We start from the raw sequence: 23,849 nt of genomic DNA on the forward strand, positions 1-23,849 counted from the left end.
ACCAGGTAAGTGCCTTACGTAAAACAAGGCCTTAATACAGGTAGCATTGCAAATCTATTTCCATCGAATGCAGGATTCTTTATAACGCGTATACGAATTTCCGAAATGCATTAAAAATTCTGACTAGAGAGAAACACTGATGTCACTCAATGTGTGGATGTGGGGGCGTGTCTTATCGGTTCAGGACAGCTGGATGGGAATGTACATGCGGTGTACATTGCAAAGCCTATCATTATGAAATTGACACGAGTTACATGGCTATGATTTGGGATTAGGGTATCAGTAGCTTAAGATTGATTCAATGAAAAAAATATTAGGAAGTCTTACTTCAAATGGAACGCAGTGATGTTTTGTGCGGCATTTTCGTAATAGATGGAGTAAGGGTCATGCCGTAGATATACAGTCTCCGTAAGAACCAACTCGATGTTTGCTGTGCTTAACAAACTACCATGTCATCCTCGCTGTAAAGTCAAATGGCTCATCAGGGAAAATATATGTTAACTAATTCACAGACCAAACCGTTTCAACATTCCAGGATCATGTCCATGTGAAAACATACTTGACGAAGATGTGTAAAGCAAGAAAAATATTTCAAACATGACCATTTAAATGCAATGAAAAGGAAATTGTGTGTCTATATCTAACTCAAGTGAGAATACATGCGGCCCAGCTCCGAATTGCTCCTATAGAACACTGCGTACATCCATGTCTGCATCCAGGCATTTTGCCCGTGTGAGGGTCAGGACATTGAGAAAGGCGGTCGACCTGTGTGTGAAGACATTACATTAAACATGTTCTTTTTAGATGCAAATTAATGCAAAACATTTTTTGAAGTGGGGAGCGTTTACGTTTGCCCTTTTAATGGCAATTGTGATCTTTTAATCTATGAAATCTGCTGAAATGCTAACTTTGGACACCAACCCGATCCGGCACCCCTCAGACGAGCATGCGGTGTGACACTTGGCTTATGTGTGTTTGCTGGTTGAGTATGCTAGCTAGTTTACGGATGGTTAATACCTCTAGACCAAATTTTCACGATTCTGGTTCCAAAGGTAAGACAACAGCTTTTTATGTGTCTTTTCTTTTTTCTGTAACAATCTAAGGTTATTTTTATCTATGCAGGAACGTGTATGAGACAACATTTTCCTATTGAAGAAACATGCAGACATGCTATTGACATTGTTAGAGACCGACGGGTATATACACATGCTAAGCGTAGTAAGTTGTAGTACGTAGTAAATACGCTCCCTAGTATAGTTAGCTTGATAACTGAATGAATAAATCTGAAGATGCTTTAGATAAAGTGTCTTTGACTGTTTTAAAATCGTTATTGTCATTTTAGAACACCTAACAATCACATTGATAATTGCTTTCAAAATAAGTCATATGCTATTTGATAAAATAACAAGAGTGCCGGATAATCTTGGTACACAGACCAGCTGACATCTTTAGGGAAATGGTGGCAAGAATTTACGATGAAACCATCATAGTGTAGTAAAAACCTACAATACGCGCATGCACACGTGTTTCTGTACTTATCTGCTATCTCACCGACTCTGTTCTGTCAGTAGACATGTCGCCCCGAGACCTCGCTCACAGCCTTTCCTTCAGTTATCACGTTTATGTGTATCATTTATACTTAGTTACAAAATATTTCAAAAATCTGTTTGCCAGGCAGGTAAAATATAGGTTAATTTAATTAATGCAAAAATACACTACAGGAGCACGATATATATAGGATAGTAATTAGGTTCGGGACATCTACAGTACGGAATGGCTTGAGCCTTCACCTCTTTATTTCCTTTAGATTATATTGCATTTTCGTCTCCAGTAAGAAATTAAACCAGCTATAACGTCCTGCTGAAAAATCCGTTTTACTCCGATACAGTAGCCTAGGATGTGTTTTCTTTGTTATCATTTAAATATACTTAGTCATTAATCATGGATGTGCTATCAATGCATCTGTTCCGTTACAATCAGGCCTGGTGCCCATTAAATGCTAAGTAGAAATGCTCAAATAGCACAAGTAAGAGCTCGGCCACCTGGAGACGTCTTAATCCAAATAGCTGTCAGAATAGGCGAGATTTTTTACTCAATGTAGCGTAAATGGCATAGAATAATGGGAACTACATAAAACGGCAGATGCATGTATACTTGACATATATTTAAACACATCAGATATCCAACAAGTACAATGACATTAATGACTGTTTTTGAACAATACTACAACTACATAAAAAGAATATATTACTTTTATACGTGGTATTACACCATTAATATGAACAACAAAACAAAAAGTCGCCAAATCTAATAATGTACCCGTTACTTTCTATTGGATGTAGAGCAAAAGAAGTATGTACGTTATATATAAATGTCAAAGTGTTAAAAGGGGATAACTTGATCAAATCAACGTTTTGTATTTAATGATAATGTGATAAAGGTCAAATAAACTACAAATTCAACGTTTATTGACATTTTATATATAAAACTGATATAAAAACAAAACGTTTTCTATCGGATCTAGCTGATGTCAAGCTAGTGTTGAAAAGTTCCCAGAATACGTTTTCTTTTGTCAGTGTATACAGTATCTACACGTTTGTATAACGGACATATCATTGATTACGTATAACTTGATGTTGAATTAAGAAAACAAATTACATTTTTAATGCCATCAAATAAATTTACATGTGGGGGTAACTTCAATAGGGAAACATGCCTTATAGCAATTAATCATGATTATTTCCACATGTACAGTGGGATATTTTGGCGGGGCTTTACTTTGGCGATTTGGCGGGTCTATATCTAGATCGCCAAAATAAACACGCCAAAATGTAACATCGTCAATTAAAAAGACGCTAATAATTCACCTTAAGCAATAATTTTCGTTCCGGTAGTCAGCAACATTCGATAACTCGTGTTGCTTAGATAAGTCCCAAGAGTAACATATGATGGTTGTTACCTGGCAACTGTAAAACTAAATGCCGGCAAGCAACTTAGATCTGTACGTAAGCATGGTGAACAACTGTTCACGATCCGTGTATAGTCAAATACCCTTGGTTAGAACGATTAGGACGATTTCATTTATTTGTAGGTATGTCTATCTGTGTAATCAGTCATGCGTATAAAATTCGTTACCTGATATGTAGTAATAAGTAAAACCTTTATTTATTGACTCGCGTGAAATACTATTGATCACTGTGGTCACTGTACATGTGGCCACTTTGGTCAGTGATAGTCGTCTATAAAGAGGGTTTTTGACTCAAACGGACCCGTTTCCGTCCGACACACACGGCCAACTACACATGTACTAAGTGATTTGTTAGAAAATAACCACACACTAAATCTCCATCATCAAAGATGAATTTCCTTGTTTAAATGATTAAATCCATCCGAGAAAATGGTGCTGCCATTAATACGACAATCGTTATGGCATTGGTTTGAGGTCTTGTTACTAAATCTGACCGCTCCTTACTAACTGAAAACGGCGGAGAAATTTCATTCTCTAAAGAAAAGAAAATGTATGCATATTTTATATACTGTTTTCCATGGTATGATAACAAAAAAAAAAAAATATATAAAAACAAAATTATTGTGGCCCACTGTTAATGTACGTTATTCCTGCATACTACATATATGTTATAATTTATCTTGTCCGACCAAGAATGCTCCTTTGAATTCTATCTGTAAATCACTCGCTTTTATAGATGGTGGAATTCTTATGTATTAACAATAATCTACTTATGCGTAACATCATTTTGACTATACTATCATAGTTTAATTCAGCTATTCTTATTTTTTGATACTTTCAAAAAACTCGACAGATTAGATTTAAAATAACGAAATTTAATAAACAGCATTGCGATGTGTTAAATATTATTAATACTAAATTATAACTAAGCAGTTTTGAATGAAATCCAATGACTTCATGATACCCCCGCGAACCATAATTTGAGACCATGGCAACCGTTTGACATAGGACCAAATATAAGCACCATATACAAATATGTGTTCATTTCATGTTTCGTGTAGTAATCATCACAACCGAAGAATATCTGAATTAAGAAATGTGATGTGTCAACATCTGATGCAGTTGGCTATCACAAAAGTAAGGTTTGATTCCTGAAGAGCAATAGTTTTCGTGTGAAATCATTTATAGTATAACGTGAGGTTACAGATAGCGGTACGGATGGCCATGAGAGGAAATGTAATATGATCCCAGAATTAGTCGCCCTTATGATCTCTATTCTGATGTCCTATTTGCCGCATCGATGTATTTATAAGGAAATCATTATTGACTGAAAATGACACTATAAACACTGAATTTAACAGATTTCAGATTATTTGTTTGATTGTATTTGCAAAGAAAATGTCTTATTTTATCCTGGGATTTTATAGTTGCCGTTTACGATCATGCAATAGGGGCAGCGGGTAAATTATAACGCCTATTCCATTTTAATAATATCGTCTTTTGATCAATTTGTGAACTTTCCATGTCAAGGCTATATTTGATCCGAGGTAAAACTACTACGTTTAGATTATACATTTTTGGCATCAACGCATTGGATGCAATTGTACGCCTAACTTTTGAAAAATCGCAGGAGGTATGTATATTATTACATTATCTTTTTAGCCATATATTGATACATTTTTGCAATATTTAGCAGATAGTATTATTGGCTTCTTGCTGATCATATTTTCAAAAGCGTAGATTTAGAATCATGTAGGTATATCATTACGTATTTGATCAAACCAATGACCTTAACATACGGCCATCAGAACACGTTAGTGCTAATTACAGGCGCGCGCGATACTATTACCGCAGAATCAAGGTAATTGACAGGAGACCCAGATCAACCAGGCCATGCCAGTATGTTAACATTGAAAACATTAAGAAAAACTAGAAATTCCTTAAATATTCCGGTTCATCAAAATAAATATACGAGATAGAATATTTCCACGGACTGTGGACAAAAAATGGCAGAGATATTCCAATACGATTCTACTAAATAGTCTTTTATATCGTCGTATACAAAAAAAAGTAATGCGTATTCCACAAGTAAATAGGAAATCGGCGAGAAATAGCTGCGCAGCGGGATACTCACTAGGAGAATCTGAGTGCAACACATTTTATTACACTATATATAAAAATAGTTAATTGGTGCCATAAATAGAGCATCTGAAATATGTGGCCTTGTCAGTCAAACAGACTGATGTAGAGTACATTATAGTTACTACTTATAGCTTTCTTTGAATTGTAGCCCATCCGCTGGTTTTACATCAAATAATACATTTACGCTTCACTGCGTTCTTCAATGATTACTTATGCCGCCAAGGTTTGTGAACTAATGAACTTAATTTGCGCAGACATATGTTGTTGTCAATGATTTAATTTAACAAAAATCGTATACCCGAATAACGAGAAAATCAAATTCAAACGGTTGTACATTTTTGGCGATCTCGGTATATCAGGGTATATATGATTCAATAATTTCTCAATATTTCGGTGATCACTTCGGGTAGATATTTAGATAATACTGAAATAAATTTAATGTAGATCGGTAGAATATGAATTTAAACATTTATAATCGTTTGATGTTATCAGATATACAATGTATTAGCCTGTGTAAGTCAGCAATCGGGGACTTTTCCCGTACATGAGAGTTCTGGTGGGGATTACTCTGTTTGTAATAATTCTGTTTACTTAAGATCGCCCTCCTTTGATGTGTGTAATTTGCTTGTATGTAGAGTACTGAAAAAAGTACATAGAAAAATACGCAATATGAATACCAATTCAATGTCTCAATGTAATAACGGATATGAATACCAATTCAATGTCTCAATGTAATAACGGAAAACATTACAGTTTGCCTAATTTATAGTGAAATGTCACTGGAGTATCCTGATCAATACACCAAACAGCCTTCTCCACCTGACCACATTATACTAACAACGCGGGTGATAATATGCAAACCCTTAACAATAAATATCAGTTGTTGTTTGTCCTTTTTTCATACAAATTACACTGTTGCAGTATAATGAATGGTTTTATTTTGACTCTGCTGAATATCATGAACAATAAGGTTGTTTGAGAATGTTTCCCTGCATTTTATATTTCGTGCTATTTTCAAATGGTATACAGTATAACTTGTCTAAACCGACCCTTGTCTAATTCCGGCATAGTTGAATAGCAATTTTACGTCTTATTCAAAGCAATTAAAAATGGTGTAATCCGGGAACCTGACTATGTAGCTAGACTCTCGTAAACTGTAAAGCTCGAATGTCTCAGGCGGTGTCATAGGAAAAATCAAGGATATACATGCGAAAAACAGTATTCAATCCCACTTATGCTTACTTATTATGAAAATTAATCTATCATGGCATAATGCTTTTTGTTTTGATCATTGCGTTATGGGTTAATTATATATAAAGTTATTTATAAGTTTCCCCTGCTCTGCATCTGATCATCGAATGGCACAGATCGTAACCAACTAAAAAACGGCAAATGAAAATGAAACTTTTTTTTAGTTCTAAACACTTTAATCTTTAGTGAAGATCGAGTTAACAGGAAAAACCTTTACATTAGAAGACGCTGAGTTCCTAGGGATATAGATATATAAAAAATAATTATCGAAAGACTATTGTGCCCTTATTTGAATTTCTGTTTGAGTTTGAGATGTGGGGTGGGTAATTACACCCACGATTCACTCTGAGGCACTAAGTAGCATGAAAAGGTTTGCAATTCCTGCTGTTGTAAGTGTTGTTGATAAAGGAAGTTGGATGACTCGGTAACCAATTAATTCGGTATAATATCACTGAGTGGAGTGTGCAGTTCGTTGTCTTTGACCATATACTTCAGCGTGATTGCACTATAAAATACTTTCACCATGACCAGGGAACACGAGAATTCCAGTCTCCGAAAAAAACTTTACATCACAGAACAGTCATTAAAACAACGTTCAGCTTATTCGACCAACCAATTCAACAATTTCTACTTGGTAAGGTTCCTCATGTACTGTTGATTTTAGCCAAACTCAATTCGATTAGAAACTATTGTTGTGTTGGCTTATTTTATAGCATACTTACTTAAATTTAATCAGACCAAAGCTACGAAAGATGTTGATTTACGTAAGACGTGCTACCCGATTTGGGCTCTGACGAATACTGAAATATTCATGACCATTGCTACTGTTCGTGTATTGCCGGGTATTTATGGTAAAATAAAACTATCTACATTAGATCGTGTGACTCACCCGGAAAAAATACGGAAGCAAGGTCATGCATCTGCAAATGATGACTAATACCGGGTGCATTAACCTTTTGTTAGAATACGATATACAATGTAATCACCGATTGTTTGTTTGTTTAACCTCTTAACAACAACTAAGGTCGCTGAGCAACGGTAGCGTCGCTAATGTTTACGTAACATGTCGTCTCGGTTTAATGGTATTCAATGTTGCGGAGAAAGATACGCAAAATGGGCAAATTATGACCCATATATAATGATTCAAATTAAGAGGCGTTTGTTTTGGCGCGCAAAATCAATTAAGTGTCGGTGTAAAGAGCTTTGATTTATTAGAACATGTTTATGCGTAACTTGTAACACTGGTAAACACGTTCGGTACAATATACCATTACTTTAGTGTATAATGCCAAACATCCTATCAACAGCATAGGTCATTTTAGGACTGTCACCATTTATATGCAATGTAACGAGTGATTTGCACAGTATAAACGTGACGTGTCGGCTTGCAATAGTGCATTAGGATGGTTTATGATATTTACGTCCTATTAACAACCAGGATCAAGTAGACAGCCTCCCGTGTATGCGATGTGTTGCTTAGTCCGTATTTTGGGAGACTGCAGTATATTCGTGGTGTAAACACTGCCCGGACATTGAACAGCACAACCCGTTCTAATAAATTATACTGACAACAGACAACTTTTATATTGATCAAAAGGTGAACTACAAAGGTCACTATTGCTAACTAAAAATAAATTGTTTCACAAAGTATTAGTTTCCAGACGGTAACTTGAGAACACATCAAACAAACTGATGATTAAACTTTGATCAAACTTCACACAAAATATAAATCAATACATCTTTGGATTGAACTTGGGTTCAAAAGGTCAACTACAAATGCCACTGTGACCGAAAATAGATACACAAATTTACTCACATATCAGAAAATGTTTTCGACGGCAAGGGTGACGGTAATGTAAGGTTTTTTTTATTTCCAGGAAGTTTGTTGACAAGTGAAGAAATCAGGAAGGCGAGAGCTAGGTGGAAAGCTGCTGTGATAATGAAGACGACAGATGACGAAGATCTCGTCCTACCGAACGACAACGGGAGTGGATGGATGATGCAAGATGGACGAAACTACCTTTTTACACGTTTTACGGGTAGGCGTGTAGACTTTTTTAATTCCATTTTCCTTTAGGTCATTTAGTAAAAGCGTTTTGACATCGCTGAGGTATATTTGTGTTGGAGATAGATTTGGTGTTGTACACACTTAATGTGTCCTATGGCATTGGAAAATAGCCATTGAAGTAAACCACATGCTTATATTATTTATATCCCCACAACGCAGGAACTCTTGAACCGGATGGGTTGATAAAGCACTATTAAAAGTATAACCTTTCCACTACACAAGACCCATCACGAATATACCGCAGTCTCCCGAAACATGTACCTCGTACTACACACACACACACACACACACACACACGCACATACCCTTGACACTACATACATGGAAGACCTTACATGACCCTGACTGTTTATAAGATGCCTGAATCGCTCACCTGGTTTTAATGCCAAGTAATGTTCTGAATACAAGATCATTGTTTCATTTCTGAAGGAATTTAAAGATTTACCTGTAAATTCCCTGTTTGTCCCTTCTCCAGGGTGTCAGAGCCAAAATTTATACAAACTCTGTTGACCTTCTTCCAAGGATGTTTCTGGCCAAATTTGCTTAGAATCCATGCAGAACTCTGACTAGTAGCAATTTAAAGGATTTACCTCTATTTCCCTTATTGGGCCCCGTCCCTCCTGCCCCGTGGCGTCAAATCCAAAATTAATACAAACTCTGTTCCCCTTCACCTAAGGATGTTTTTGGCCAAATTTGGTTAGAATCCATGCAGAACTCTAAGACAAGTAGCGATTTAAAGGATGTACCTCTATTTCCCCTATTGTGTCCCGCCCCTCCTGCCCCCGGGGGGTCAGAGCCAAAATTTATACAAACTCTGTTCCCCTTCCTCCATGGATGTTTCTGGCCAAATACGCTTAGAATCCATGGGGAACTCTATGATTAGTAGCAATTTAAATGATTTACCTCAATTCCCCTATTGGGCCACGCCCCTGATGCCCACGAGGGATCAGAGCCAAAATTTACACATACTCTTTTCACCTTTCCCCAAGGGTGTTTCTGGCCAAATTTGGTTAGAATCCATGCAGAACTCTAAGACAAGTAGCGATTTAAAGGATGTACCTCTATTTCCCCTATTGTGTCCCGCCCCTCCTGCCCCCGGGGGGTCAGAGCCAAAATTTATATAAACTCTGTTCCCCTTTCTCCAAGGATGTTTCTGGCCAAATATGCTTAGAATTCATGGGGAACTCTATGACTAGTAGCGATTTAAAGGATTTACCTCTATTTCCCCTATTGGGCCCCACCCCTCCTGCCCCCAGGGGGTCAGAGCTAAAATTTATACAAACTCTGTTCTCCTGCCCAAAGGATGTTTCTGGCCAAATTTGGTTAGAAATCATGAAGAACTCTATGACTTGTAGCGATTTAAAGGATGTACCTCTATTTCCCCTATTGGGCCCCGCCCCTCCTGCCCCCGGGGGGTCAGAGCCAAAATTTATGTAAAATCTGTTCTCCTTCCTCCAAGGATGTTTCTGGCCAAATATGCTTAGAATCCATGGGGAACTCTATGACTAGTAGCGATTTAAAGGATTTACCTCTATTTCCCCTATTGGGCCCCACCCCCCTCCCCCAGGGTGTCAGAGCCAAAATTTATACAAACTCTGTTCCCCTTCCCACAAGGATGTTTCTGGCAAAATTTGGTTAGAATCCATGACTAGTAGCGTTTTTAAGGAAATGTTGATGGACGGACGACGGAAGCCGTATCATGACATAAGCTCACCGGCCCTTCGGGCCAGGTGAGCTAAAACAACACTACCACAAGGCTAATATATATCCAAAGAATTAAAGATTTGTTTTAGTATATTTTCTGAAGATGATTCTTTTTCACGCTTTTTCCTGTTTTTGAATGCAGATCTATTAAAGATTGTCAAACATATTTCTGTACAGGAAACTATGAAAAAGTTAGCATTACGTAAAAGTGAAGATTTGTTTATGTTTCATAAAGTTTCCAGTTTGGTAAGTGATCGTATAATCATTGAACTTGAGACATAGTCTAATTAATTCCTGAAGAGACTAATTACTATGATAAAAATGAATCTTCTAAAATTGTTGTAAAAATGATAAGTCGACCTTCGCCAACAAGAGTTCATGTGGCACGTTTCTAAACTGTTCTGGTGAATAATAACAAAATTAGCATTAAACATTCGTTTATATAACTAGAAATAAAATATGCCTGTCGGTCACTTGGATTAAAATTATTAAAAACATTTTCTTTCTCAAGTAACTGCAAGGTGCACTTTTTAACGTCGATTGTTTCTTAATTTCATGAAAGAATTTAAGAATTTAATGCAAACTCTTAAGTTATAGGTAAGGTGGGTCCTCGTTTTATCTACGAGATATTTTGTGTTCCACCTGCTGTTTTCAATGCAGAAAGGGCATTAATTTAAAAACAGTTTCCTCAAGCCCTCATTCTATGATCTTATCCAATGTATTGTTCCGTGCGGTAGTCCTATAGAGTAGGCTTAACGCAACTCGGGAAGGAGGTCATCCTTAAATGACCTTGGTCGTTAAAAGCACGTTCATTTAATTAATCAAGAAACCAACAAACATACTTAGGTAAATGATCATTATATATTGAGCCCAAAATATGATGTAAGAGTATTACAGGAAGTGCTAACATATTAAGATATTCTGATAAATGTATGTTTTATTTTGTCTGATTACAACAAGTAACGTTATGACCATAGAAATATTCATCTAAATTAAAAAATAACCCCTCATGGTTTCCCCAAAAAATGTCGAGGTCACACGTATTTGTTCTGCTTTGGAATATATACCGAATAATGAAGTTGTAATTTTGTAATAATTGGTTGGAAAGTTAACACCTCCCTGCTTTAAAACTTCAGTGATTCACAGATTATACCTTTTTAATGTTTTAAGGGGCGTTGCTAATTGCACGTGATAGCTCGTTATGTAGCCAGCTTGCCATTACAATTATGGCGGGAGGTCATGATTGTGTGTGGCATCATATCAACATATCAGCAGTACTAGTGCTATGTTAATTACCACGCTGGTGAAAGAGAGTTCCACTATTACAAGGAGACACAATACGGATATACCTTAACCACCTATTTCGTGTACAAAAGACATCAGTTGGCTAGTAAATAATTAATTTTTATCAAATATCAGGTGACCGTTCAGGTCCATGGACCTCTTGTTGAGATTTTAGTTAATCTTTCCCCTTTTGGCCTCTTACAGCCCCCTGGAGTGTGCTAAAGTTCATTGAATTTGATTCAGCAGTTTTGGAGACGAAGTCAAAATTGTACATTGTTTATGGACAAACGACGGACGACGCACGACAACGGATAAAAGACGATTAAAATACAAAATGTAGGTCATCTGAGACTTCGTCTAAGGTGACCTAAAAATGCTAATTTTATTTTGTCTATTTTCAGGTTCAGTATCACGATTACATACGTCGACATGCTGCCGACTAGGAAGAGTCTCTGCTCTTCGAAGAAAACCATGTCACAGTGGCTACTACGGTAACCAGTTGAAAGGGAAACTCAGGCGGTACCGCTTATATCGTTACAAACAGCGACTAAAGCTCCTACGGAGTCGTTATGGTAGTCATTACAGAGAGAATATTATGGATAAGTACCAAAAGTGTGCTCTACGTCGCCACCGTCAATTCCAAAAATGTTGCAATGCCGTATATTATCAGAAGAAAAGGCGCCATAGAAATTGGCGTATGTACGCTAGATATAGGAATTCACTGTTTAAAAGAAAACGACGTCGGCATTAAGAAACTATGGGTAATGATATGTTTTAATGCAATTTTCATTGTTCTCATTCAGGTGTCAGTAAACAATAAATGTCTCGTTGTCGTTATTTCATGATGTGTCAGTGTTTTTGTTTTTAATACTTTTCAAATTATTAATAAGTCAAAGACAAGCTACGAGTTTACGCAAGTAACAAATATGAATTAGGTTAATGGTAATACACAACATGTTATGGTTGTCTGTGATACGTATATGATGTAAACATGAACTTGGCTATCATAAAATATATAACTAATTTCTCATAATTCATCATTATAATTAGTGTGGTGCAAAATCAGCAAATAATGAATAGCAAATGATGTAAATTTTGAATATCGAAGAAGTTATCGTGTAATTAACATTCATTATGAGAGTAACTCGTGCATATTGTATTGATAACGTAATACATCCAATCAATGAGGTTGATCTTTACAAAATAATTCTAAAATGGTAAATGAAAATAAGCTACAAAACAAGTTAGGTGATTAGATCATACACTTTCAATAGTCGGGATCATTAAATGAAAAGGATGGAAAGAGGAAAATGAATACTGTAAACTAATTTTCATTGGCGATTTACTTTCGAGATCCAAGTAAATTCACGAAAGTTTATCTACGCGAATTAATATTTACATCAACTATATTGATAGGCACTTTCATTGAATTGGTAAATCCGCGAATTATTATCTTCGCGAACTTGTATTAGAATGGAAATCGAGAAAGTGCATATCCGCGAAAGAAAGCTGGTTTACAGTAATGCTCAGTTAAAAGACAACTGATGGCTGTCTAAATATTGTAACCGATTTTTTCTGCTAATACAAAATCGGCATTGGTACCAAGGACATGTTTGAAATACGTCGATACATACATCTAATTGGAAACGTACATAGGGGGGCAAACTATTCGAGTGATTATCTGTTAATGTTATACCGATTGCAGGAATACATTTGATATTCATGTAATGTTATTGGAAAAACACTCGAAATAATCATAATTTTCAAGAATTATTCAAATGAATATTTTGAACATGTGGCAAGCAAGTTCATGTAAATCGTTAATGAGGGGAAACAGCATGATGAAAAGTCAAATCCGACAAATCCTTGGCTTCACACAGGACGTAATGCCTATAGTCGTTTAATACTCGTGCCACTTTATATTTTAATTTATCCGGAAACTAGCATTGTTATTGTCGGAATACACTTAATACATATATTTTTGCTGTATTCGGCACTAACAGAAAACAGCTGTATTTTTTCACGTGCGACGATTCCTTCGACCTCCAATTGGTTGCTCCATTGTTTTATAGTCGGACATTGTGATGAATATAAATATAAAATCATATTGAAAATAATCAGCATTTTTGAAATGTTGCAGGATAAAAAGTACATGGCCGGTGTTTTAAAATACAAGCTGTATTTTAGCTCGTGACATAAAGGCCAGAGGCTCGCCAGTTTGACTTTCATAACCCTCGCCAAAATACAGCTTATATTTTAAGACATTGACCATGTATTCCCAATTTATATACCTCTCAAGTAAGGACCCGTTTTACTCTATGTACTACGTTTGCATTATTTTAGGGAAGTATAGTTAAAACCATCGATGCTTGTGTTGTCATAAATATTTGTAAGATTTCTAATATCATTATTTAAGCTAAGGCAGCAACACTATGAAAGATAATTGTCCTTTTCAGATCTCCGCCTGCAAGATATAGTTCTAGGGGAGATAAGTCGTATCATTTCAGAATATCTGATTCTCACAATAAAAAAGATACTTTCATTCATCTGGACTTACACACAAATATTGTATCCAATTATATAATGTAGATACATCATAGAGTAATAGGAAATAACAAGTAAGAAGAAATAACATCAACGGTTATACTCAAGATAACACTGGACCATTATAAAGGTAGGGCAAATGTATTAATGTAGGATACGAATTTATTATGTTAGATAATGGAAACAATTAATTCCAACGAAAAACAGATACTCTTGATTTGATAAGGATGCATATCGCCTAAAAGCAGTCTACTATTTGTACAACCTACTCCATATCAATCATGGACCTTTGCTGAGGATCATATTGTGTTATACCGCCCTGGTAGAATTATATAACAACAGGGCGTAATTAAAGGTCATTATATTATTAGATTTGATAATGATTTTAAAAATGTTTGCTTCATGTTGAATAATATAGAAATGCATAGAGAATGGCTCCACTACATCTTCCCATAGAACTCAACGCTGGGGTATTATGACCTCCATTTCAATATCGACTTGGGAGTGACATCACAATAGGAATAGTGCACGTCTAATATATAATCATAACACGACACACTTGCAGCAATTAATTCATACTTCATTACAAGATATCACATATTCATAATCAGAATATCACCATTAATTGTATACCGCATGTTACTAGTAAAATTATGATCAATTAACAATTAAGATGAGGTAATATTTGTAGTACCGTATAGCGAGTTTCGTGAGTCGTTTATTTTAGCCATATTCGCGTGTTCACTGAAATCCGCGAATTCTAACCAAGACCGAAATATTCAGATGTTCATTGACATGACTTAACCTTAGCTAATATACTTCTTACATAGAACCGCAAATTATCAACCACACGATACTGCGCTATACATTATAAATTTCACGCAGTATCACATGTAAAGGAGGTACAAATCTGTAAAATATAATTGTATAATAGTGGTTTGTTTGATTAATTAACGTATCATTAACCTCTAGGGTTATGTAAGGACAGCTTGCCCTGTCATAACAACCATTTTACAGTGGTTTGTTTGATTAATTAACGTCTTATTAACAGCTATGATCACGTAAGGACGGCCTCCCACGTATGCAGTGTTTTGCGTGTATGTTGTGCGAGATGCGTGTTTTGGGAGACTGCGGTATATTGATATTGTGTCTTCTTGCATAGTGGAACTAGTGCTATATCACTGATGCATGCCGCCGAAGACACCAAGCAACACACCCCACCTGGTCACATTATACTGACAACGGGCGAACCAGTCGTCCAACTCCAATTATGCTGAACGCTAAGCAGCAGCAGAAACTACCACTTTTATAGACTTTGGTGTGTCTCGACCAGAGGACAAAACCCAGAGTCTTCCTCACAGGGGCAAGCAGTTACAATTCTAACGCCCTACCTGCAAGGTCAACAGCCAGGGTCATGTAAGGGCGGGCTCTCATGTATAAAAGGCCAACCGTGAAGCGGTGTCAAGGGAAAAGTACCGGTAAGATCCTACATTTAGTCGCCTTTAACGATCATGCAATATATTTCTTCCTACATTACTTTCTTCTTCCTAACGTCTCCCTTCACACCACACCACTTTTGGCCTTGGGTTGAGCGCTCGCCCCTGTGAGGAAGACTCTGGATTCTGTCCCCTGGCCGAGACACATCAGAGTCTGTCAAAGTGATAGTTAAAGCTCCTGCTTAGCGCTCAGCAAACATTGAGTAGGACGACTTAAGTGACAGGATGGGGTGTGTTGCCTGGTGTCTTCAGCATGCTTCAGTGATATAGCACTATAAATAGGACAAGAGTTTCACAATATGAGAAGACACAACACGAATATATACCGCATTTTTTACAAAACACACAGCACATTTCATCCACGCACCACAACGCATGTATGGGAGGCCGTCCATGGATGACCTTGTTGTTAAAAAGGACGTTGATTTAACGTAGACCGTCCCTTCTGTGACGTCGTACGTTTGTAACGTACGTCGCTATCCGGATCCCGACAAACGTATTTTATTTCCCCATACCCATCTATTATAACTCGACCTGACATCGGCAAATATTTCGTCTGGAACCTTTCCGAGTGTTTGCTTGAAGTGTATCAATCTAATCTAAAAGTGTAGCAATCGTATAATTTTGAAGATTCATACATGAAGTAAATTCCAAGAATCATAATAGTCGCTAAACAATCTGATGGGATACAAATGGATTTACGGGGACACAAAATGAAAAACTTCAGTTACAAATGAATGACCGTTATCATTATAATTGTATACCTATCTTTTGCAAGAAAGAAATAGATTTACACAGTATATACATATGTAGATGCCGAAGGCAGTTAGTGGTGGTTTGAATGGAAATATTTGACTTTTCGAGCTTCAATAGACACTCTGCATAAGATACCGGTTAGCCCTGCAGGTAGGGCGTTAGAATTGTACCTGCTGTCCCTATTTCATGATCGTAAAAGGCGACTCAATTTAGGATCTTATCTTTTCTCTTCTTCCTAACTGACTTTATCTTTCCTAATGCCTCCCTTGGCACCACCTCACTTTTGGCCTTGGGTTGAACGTTCGCCCCTGTGAGGAAGGCTCTGGGTTCTGTCCACTGGCGAGACACACCAAAGTCTATAAAAATGGTAGTTTCTGCCCCTGCTTAGCGCTCAGCATACAGGGAGTGGGACGACTTGTTCGCCCGTTGCCAGTATAATGTGACCGGGTGGGATGTGTTGCTTGGTGTCTTCGGCGGCATGTTTCAGTGATATAGCATTATAAAAAGGGCAACAGTTCCACTATACAAGAAGACACGACATGAATATACCGCAGTCTCCCAAAACTTGCACCCAGCACAACATACACGCAATTCACCGCATACATGGGAGGCCGTTCTTACATGACCATAGCTGTTTATAGACATTAATTAATCAAACAAACATAAATAAGATACCGGTATACTAATTTTTGTCCGAAAACGGACAAACAACATACGGAAATAAAATTGCTTGAAAATATTTTCATTTTATTTTTTATTAAAATCTTTACTTATACTTTGAAAGATACTATTACAGATAATAGTCCATTTTAACACAGTATCACACAGAGCAAAATATTTGTGTCACAAAAAGCTGACGTATTTCCTGCTGAATTAGACTATTTTTGAAAGTTTGGGGTCAGGCCTACATGTAGCTTGCAAACTGGTTTGTTGTATTTTATAAAATGAATAAATAAATTAATTAAAGATGCTCCACCGCCGACAGAGCATAAATGATATTCATCATTTGAACACTAATTGGTGTTTAATCGTGTATATGTATGTCTAATTAACACAAAAATAATATGAAATAATTTATTTTGCCTTTGGTGGATGCGCAACAAGTACTTCATTCCATATAGGATATAGTAACACGAATTTTTTCGGGATGCAATTAATCATTTTTCATATTTTTAATTTGAGGTAAAATTAGAAGCTTAAACTTTTCAATGGTGGTAATGGTGTGAAGTAAGTAACTTTTGTATCTGAAGAAAAATACTAAATCGTCTGCTACTGTTTTTGATAGTGAAAAAATACCATTTGTCAGCGGTCTAGCATCTTGTATGCTCCAATAATAAAATAAATATAGAAAACCAACAAGGGTAAATGAATCAAATAAAACATTGAAAAGTGCTACGGATTCGCCTATTTAAACGTTTTTAGGCCAAAATTTAAGGGTATTTGAAAGCAAATCGGTCATATTTTGAAAAATAATTTGGTGAGGTATACTTTTTATTGGCTTTTCATATTTTCAAATATGTCAATCGTCATGGAAATTCTAAAAAAAATTGATTTTTCCCGGGATCATTTTTTTCGAAAAAAAGAAAACATGATTATTTATGATGCAATTTCACGGTGGGGAATCACGTGGTCTGTAGTTGGTGTGTTTCACGGATCAAAATGGCGGCCGCCAGCAATTTTGCCAGAAAAGGAGGTAAGTCACTGAAAATACCCTTTGTATCGGCATTTTATAGTGACGAGCATATGCTATACATAATTCTAGACAAACCGATACCTTAGTTGTGTTGCAACGCTCTGTACTTTTCTGTAACATTCTGACCAAAGTTTTGAATCGGAACGATTTTGCTCGTAGTAAAATTGGTAGTATACACGAACATACACTTTTCGTACGTTTTCTGTGTTTAGACGGGGCCATTCGCTGTAAATGTGATATTGTCTATTTGTTATTGTCTACATTCAATTGCACATCTAACCTTTCTGGCAAAAAAACAGCATGTTCATGGTTAATTCTTTGGTTTTAAGAAAGGATGAGTAAAAACGTACCGTTTTGGATTGATGAGTTGACACGAACTGCTACATATGTCCGTTAATTTGACTAAGCTGGCAAACAATGATATTATAATAATTATGTTCAAGTATGTTTACATGATTAACTTATACCAGTTAGAATAAACCGCATGATGTAATATGTGGGCGGTTAAAACCTAATGAAATATTTTAACAAGCTATCGTTTAATGGAATATCGTTCAATATCTATGACAACTGTTATAATATCCAGGACATTCACAACCTACTGCATCACTGCATATCATCTGGTTAAGGAAACAAACGGGAAGATTGGGGAATGTCATAACACTTTTTGTTTGTGTCCGTCCATTTCTAGACGATCAATATAGATATATACTGTATCTAACACACATGTTTAATGTTTTTAAGTGTTGGTAATGTTGAGATTTGTTTGTTAATCAGTTTTATAGATGAATATGTTATAGAATGAACCTACAACTTAGTCACAGAAAGACATTGATGGGTTTTCGTAACCAATTTAGGCTAACATAATACTTACCATAACTTTATTCATCCAAAGGGAAAATCACAAACAAGTTTATAAACAACAAACAATTAATCTGTACAACATCAATAATACAAATTTGGTATTTTTCAGAGATCACTTAACAAGACCGGAATAAAACGCCTGTCAGAACGACGGAAAGAAGGAACGTTTAACGTGTTGCCATACAAAAAGATTCCTGTGTGTCAGATGGGTCAAGTCTCCTTGCAATGAATCAAGAATGCTACTGGATTAAAATAGGACTGTACAGAAGAGTATAAATTAAACTAATGAACAAAACCCATGTTTCAATATGTATTTATTGAGTATTTTAATTTGTAAAATGGTTTTTAAAGGGAATATGGGCTACACCACACACAGTGTATTTCAAATTCGCGAAACTTGTAGGAAACGTCTTTATTTGGAACATGGGAACGCTTGTGAGCACCGTGTCTAGTTTCTTTTTTATTAGAATTACGGTTATCACAAAGGGAACTATTTCGTCATTTTGCATAAAGAAATAAAGATTGTAAATTAAGGAAAGACCCAATGTCATGACTCTTTCCTTCAGAAATAAGACTTAAAAATATCTCACTAAAATTTCCGAAGTTATAGTCAAACACATATATATGTGGAATAACCACAGGGGGCCAACTCAATGAAAATGGATGTTGTCATACATTTTTTGTAATTGGTTTGTTTGTTTGTTTGTTTGATTAATTAACGTCCTATTAACAGCTATGGTCATGTAAGGACGGCCTCCCATGTATGCGGTGTGTTGCGTGTATGTTGTGAGAGGTGCGTGTTTTGGGAGACTGCGGTAAATTCATGTTATGTCTTCTTGTATAGTGGAACTATTGCCCTTTTTATAGTGCTATATCACTGAAGCATGCCGCCGAAGACACCAAGCAACACACCCCATCCGATCACATTATACTGACAACGGGCGAACCAGTCGCCCAACTACCCGTTTGCTGAGCGCTAAGCAGGAGCAGAAACTACCACTTTTATAGACTTTGGTGTGTCTCGGCCAGGGGACAGAACCCAGAGCTTTCCTCACAGTCTCCCAAAACACGAAACTCGCAGTTCACATACGCTACACACTGCATACATTTGTCATCTACAAACAGTGCATAATGTAATTAGAATTTTTAATATAAACAGAAAATTACGTATGTTTCAAGATACATGTATAATATCTACATCTGCATGTGTTTCTGGCAGTATATATATCCTTTTTACATAATTTATGCAGCCATCATACCTCATAAACACAATGTATCTTTCTTCCAGTTCTAGATATTTTTATGTTTATTTAGAATATGTATTTTTCTATAATCTATGCGCTGTTTAAAATGATTATTTCATAATCTGGCATGTATTTCAATTCAAGATCACTAATTATTACTGATGTATATTGATAAAGTTTGCACTGTCTTGATATGAGTTTAACTCTATTACATTTGAGCAACAGGGATTTATAAATCAAGTCACATGAAATCTTTGCTCAGGATGATAGCTCAACTGAATGCCAAAGGTGAGATAGTGTCAAGAGAGACATTAGGCAGAAGAAATATAAGTTGGGAAGAAAGATAAAATAATATCATTAATTTAGTCACCTTTAACGATTATGCAACAGGGGCAGCAAGTACAATTCTAACCCCCTACCTGCAGGGCAGTCTCTTCTTCATAACGTCTCGCTTGAAACCACGTCACTTTTGACCTTCAGTTAAGTGCCTGTCCATTTGAGTTAGGCTCTGGTTTCTGTCCCCTGGCCAAGACATACCATAGTCTACGTTGTTAGGTGTCTTCTGCTTTAATTATGTAAACTTTAACAGCTATGTAACCCAAATCAATAATTCAAGACATATGTCTGTGCTGCAGGTAGGGCGTTAGAATTGTACTTACTGCCCCTATTGCATGATCGCAAAAGGCGACTAAATACGATCTTTTCTTTTCTCCCTAACTGGCCCTGCAGGTAGGGCGTTAGGATTGTACCTGCTGCCCCTATTGCATAATCGAAAAGGCGACTAAATTAAGGATCTTATCTTGGTCACTTAATTTTGAAAAGGGCACACTCCTCAGAAAAAGAAATATTACTTCCAGGGAAAGAAAAACACAGACAAACCAATTACAGTAGGGTTGGATATATTTCTGATATCAATTTTTTTGGAGCAAAACGCAGCAAGAAATAATTTGTAATGGTAAGACAGGCCAAAAAAACTTTATGCCGGGCGGAATTACGAAGGACATTTGGTATTCACAGGAAAACGTTAATGAGGACATCATTGATAAAAGAAGAGGTGGAAAGGATAGGTGATGTACTCACCAGTGAAAATTTTAACAACATTGAAAATCTCTTCAAATGGCTCTGCGGGTAGGGCATTAGAATTGTACCTGCTGTCCCTGTTGCATGATCGTACAAGGTGATTAAATTTAAGATATTATCTTTCCTCTACTTCCTTTTTAACTTCCTAACGTCTCTCTTGACACTGCCTCACTTCTGATCTTCTGTTGAGCGCTCGCCCCTGTGAGGTAGGCTCTGGGTTCTGTCCCCTGGCTGAGACACTCCAAAGTCTATAACAGTGGTAGTTTCTATTCCTGCTTAGCACTCAGCATACAGGGAATGGGACGACTGGTTTACACGTTGTCAGTATAATGTGACCGGGGGGGGGGGGGGGGGGGGGGGTTGCTTGGTGTCTTTGGCAGCATGCCTCAGTGATATAGCATATTAAAAAGGGCAAAAGTTCCACTATACTATACAAGAAGACACAACACGAGTAAACCGTACAGACCCCGGCTGTTAATAGAATGTAAATATAATAACCAAACTAATTTAATGGTGTGTACAATTATCTTACTGCTCATACCTTCGATAGATTATATTTGGGCACTGGCTGCTAATAGGACGATAATTTAATCAAACAAAAAACATTATTAGCTTTGAAAATAATTCAAATATCATTCCGGAAAAATGGATTGAAATGATTATGTTGTGTGTTTATTGTCTACAACAAAAACTCATTATCAACAAACCCATGATTAGATATACCTAAGGTATAGACTTACATAGACTCTTGGTCTACTTGAACGTTCTCGTTTCTGTTTTAAAATCCCAACATAAAACCTTTTTACTCGGTGATTGCAAAGAGTATTCAACATAAAAAATGTCCCTTGCAGACCTGCCACAATTTCAAAAATCACTAATAATATTTCAACTTTCGTCAAAACAGCAACGATTCCAAGAATCCAATTTAACCCCATTGTTGTAGCTATTTTATCGTATATGGCAACATTGGATTGATTAGATCGGTTAGCCCTTGCTACTGACGTCGTAGTAATGTGATGTATAAGCAAACCAAGTATGACGAGGTTACAACACAATATCAAAGACACGGGGATCACAAAAACAACAAGTAAAGCCATTGTGTTTGAAATAAAACAGACACTTCCACTATACCATTGATCATATGGATTTACCTTTACATTTACCAGTTTAGTCCCGACAACAATAAGCACTGTTGACATAAAACCTGTGAGACAATATTTCACTGTAGATGACACTTTTGCCAAGTGCCCATTGATGTTCAATTGTCGAAGGTCATAATTTAAGCGAAATGCACACAGGAACATGAATGTAAAAGACCCCAGCCATGCAAAGTGATGAATCATACCAAACAACTGGCAAAATTCGTCTTCAAAGGAATTTCGGTAGGTAATCAAGAGACATATTTGGGCTAACAAAATAAAACAAATCAGTACTATCATCATGATTGATTTTTCATTCCTCATGTAAGGAATGACACAATACTGAATGAGGCAACATATTAAACATACGATGGATACACTGACACAAATTTCGTTGAGGATTTCTCTGTAGTAAGATACCGAGATAGGCGTCTGTTCATGGTAATTCCGTAGAAACGTTTCCACACATATATAGTACTGTTCATGGCGTTGTATTGTATCGTTCTCCATGATGGCAACTCTGTCAATGTAAATGCTGTTAGACTTGTTGTTACCAACGTTCTTTACACTTATTGCAGAACAAGGCAGATCTGTATGTAGTGAATACACACCAACGATATATTTCGGGTTCATGACGGATGTATTGGCAATACAAGAGCTGTTCTCAACATTACTTATATGGGCAAATCGTTTTGTCGTTTGCATATTTGTGTAATTTGTTACAATACTTGCCACTGTATTTCTTTGATTTTTTTATCGAATTTATGTTGAGCGGCATCTGAAACTGCACTGGATATTGGATTCTGAAGAAGACACATCCCGTTCCTGAAATAGCATTGTTCCCAGGAATTACATCGGAGAGAACTAAACTTCCTGTAGTTTTAACATCTTCGATGCTTTTGAGTTCTGAAACAACGTGAGTAATTAAACCTGTGATTAAAGGTAAAGCAGCACGGTAGTTTTGCTCCGCTACAAATAAAAAATCAAGTAATCCAAAAGAACCTTTGTGAACCTCCACACATTTTCTGTAATAGGGTTCCATGCGGTATGGGCAGTTCAGTCGCCGACAACCAATCTGTAACATGTAAAAGTTACTCGGCGGTTAATTATATTGACTTTTTAGGTCATCTGCCCCGAAGTGGGATTTAGCTGAAATTTGCATGAAATGATCCTGACAAGGTCCCGCAAAAGTGTTATTTTCGGGTCGATCCAAAATTCAAGATGGCCGCCAAAGCCGCCAACTTCAAAACAGTTCATTTTGAACTTCTCAATTCTACCCGGGGGCCGTGCAATTTGGATGAAACTTGCCTGAAATAATCCTGATATATCTTGACAAAGTGTTGTTACATCTCTGGTTGATCCCAAATCGAAAATGGCTACCGTGACACCATATCTAATTAATTTCATATATGACTATTGTCAATGCAGTCAGATTACCGTTAAGGCCCTTGGGCCTCTTATTAAATATACATATTCATAAAAAAACATGCTATAACTTACACTTGTAATATATTTTGAAGTAAAATTTTGCTAGATTTGTTATGCATCTATCCACATAAAGTGTTTCCCACAGCCCCGACTAGCATAGCGCCGCATTACATGACGCACATGCCCTG

General features: G+C 36.6%; 1 protein-coding gene across 1 annotated transcript; it reads left to right on the top strand.

The window, feature by feature from the left end:
- Nucleotides 1-220: 220 nt before the first annotated feature.
- On the top strand, nucleotides 221-12,230 carry LOC138324512 (uncharacterized). The gene is made up of 3 exons (XM_069269570.1): nucleotides 221-1,052; nucleotides 8,239-8,400; nucleotides 11,819-12,230. The coding sequence occupies exons 1-3, from the start codon at nucleotides 947-949 to the stop codon at nucleotides 12,166-12,168; spliced, it is 618 nt and encodes a 205-aa protein (XP_069125671.1). The 5' UTR covers nucleotides 221-946; the 3' UTR covers nucleotides 12,169-12,230.
- The last annotated feature ends 11,619 nt before the right edge of the window (nucleotides 12,231-23,849 follow it).

This window comes from Argopecten irradians, chromosome 5 (assembly GCF_041381155.1).
Source record: "Argopecten irradians isolate NY chromosome 5, Ai_NY, whole genome shotgun sequence".
NCBI classification, from domain to species: domain Eukaryota; kingdom Metazoa; phylum Mollusca; class Bivalvia; order Pectinida; family Pectinidae; genus Argopecten; species Argopecten irradians.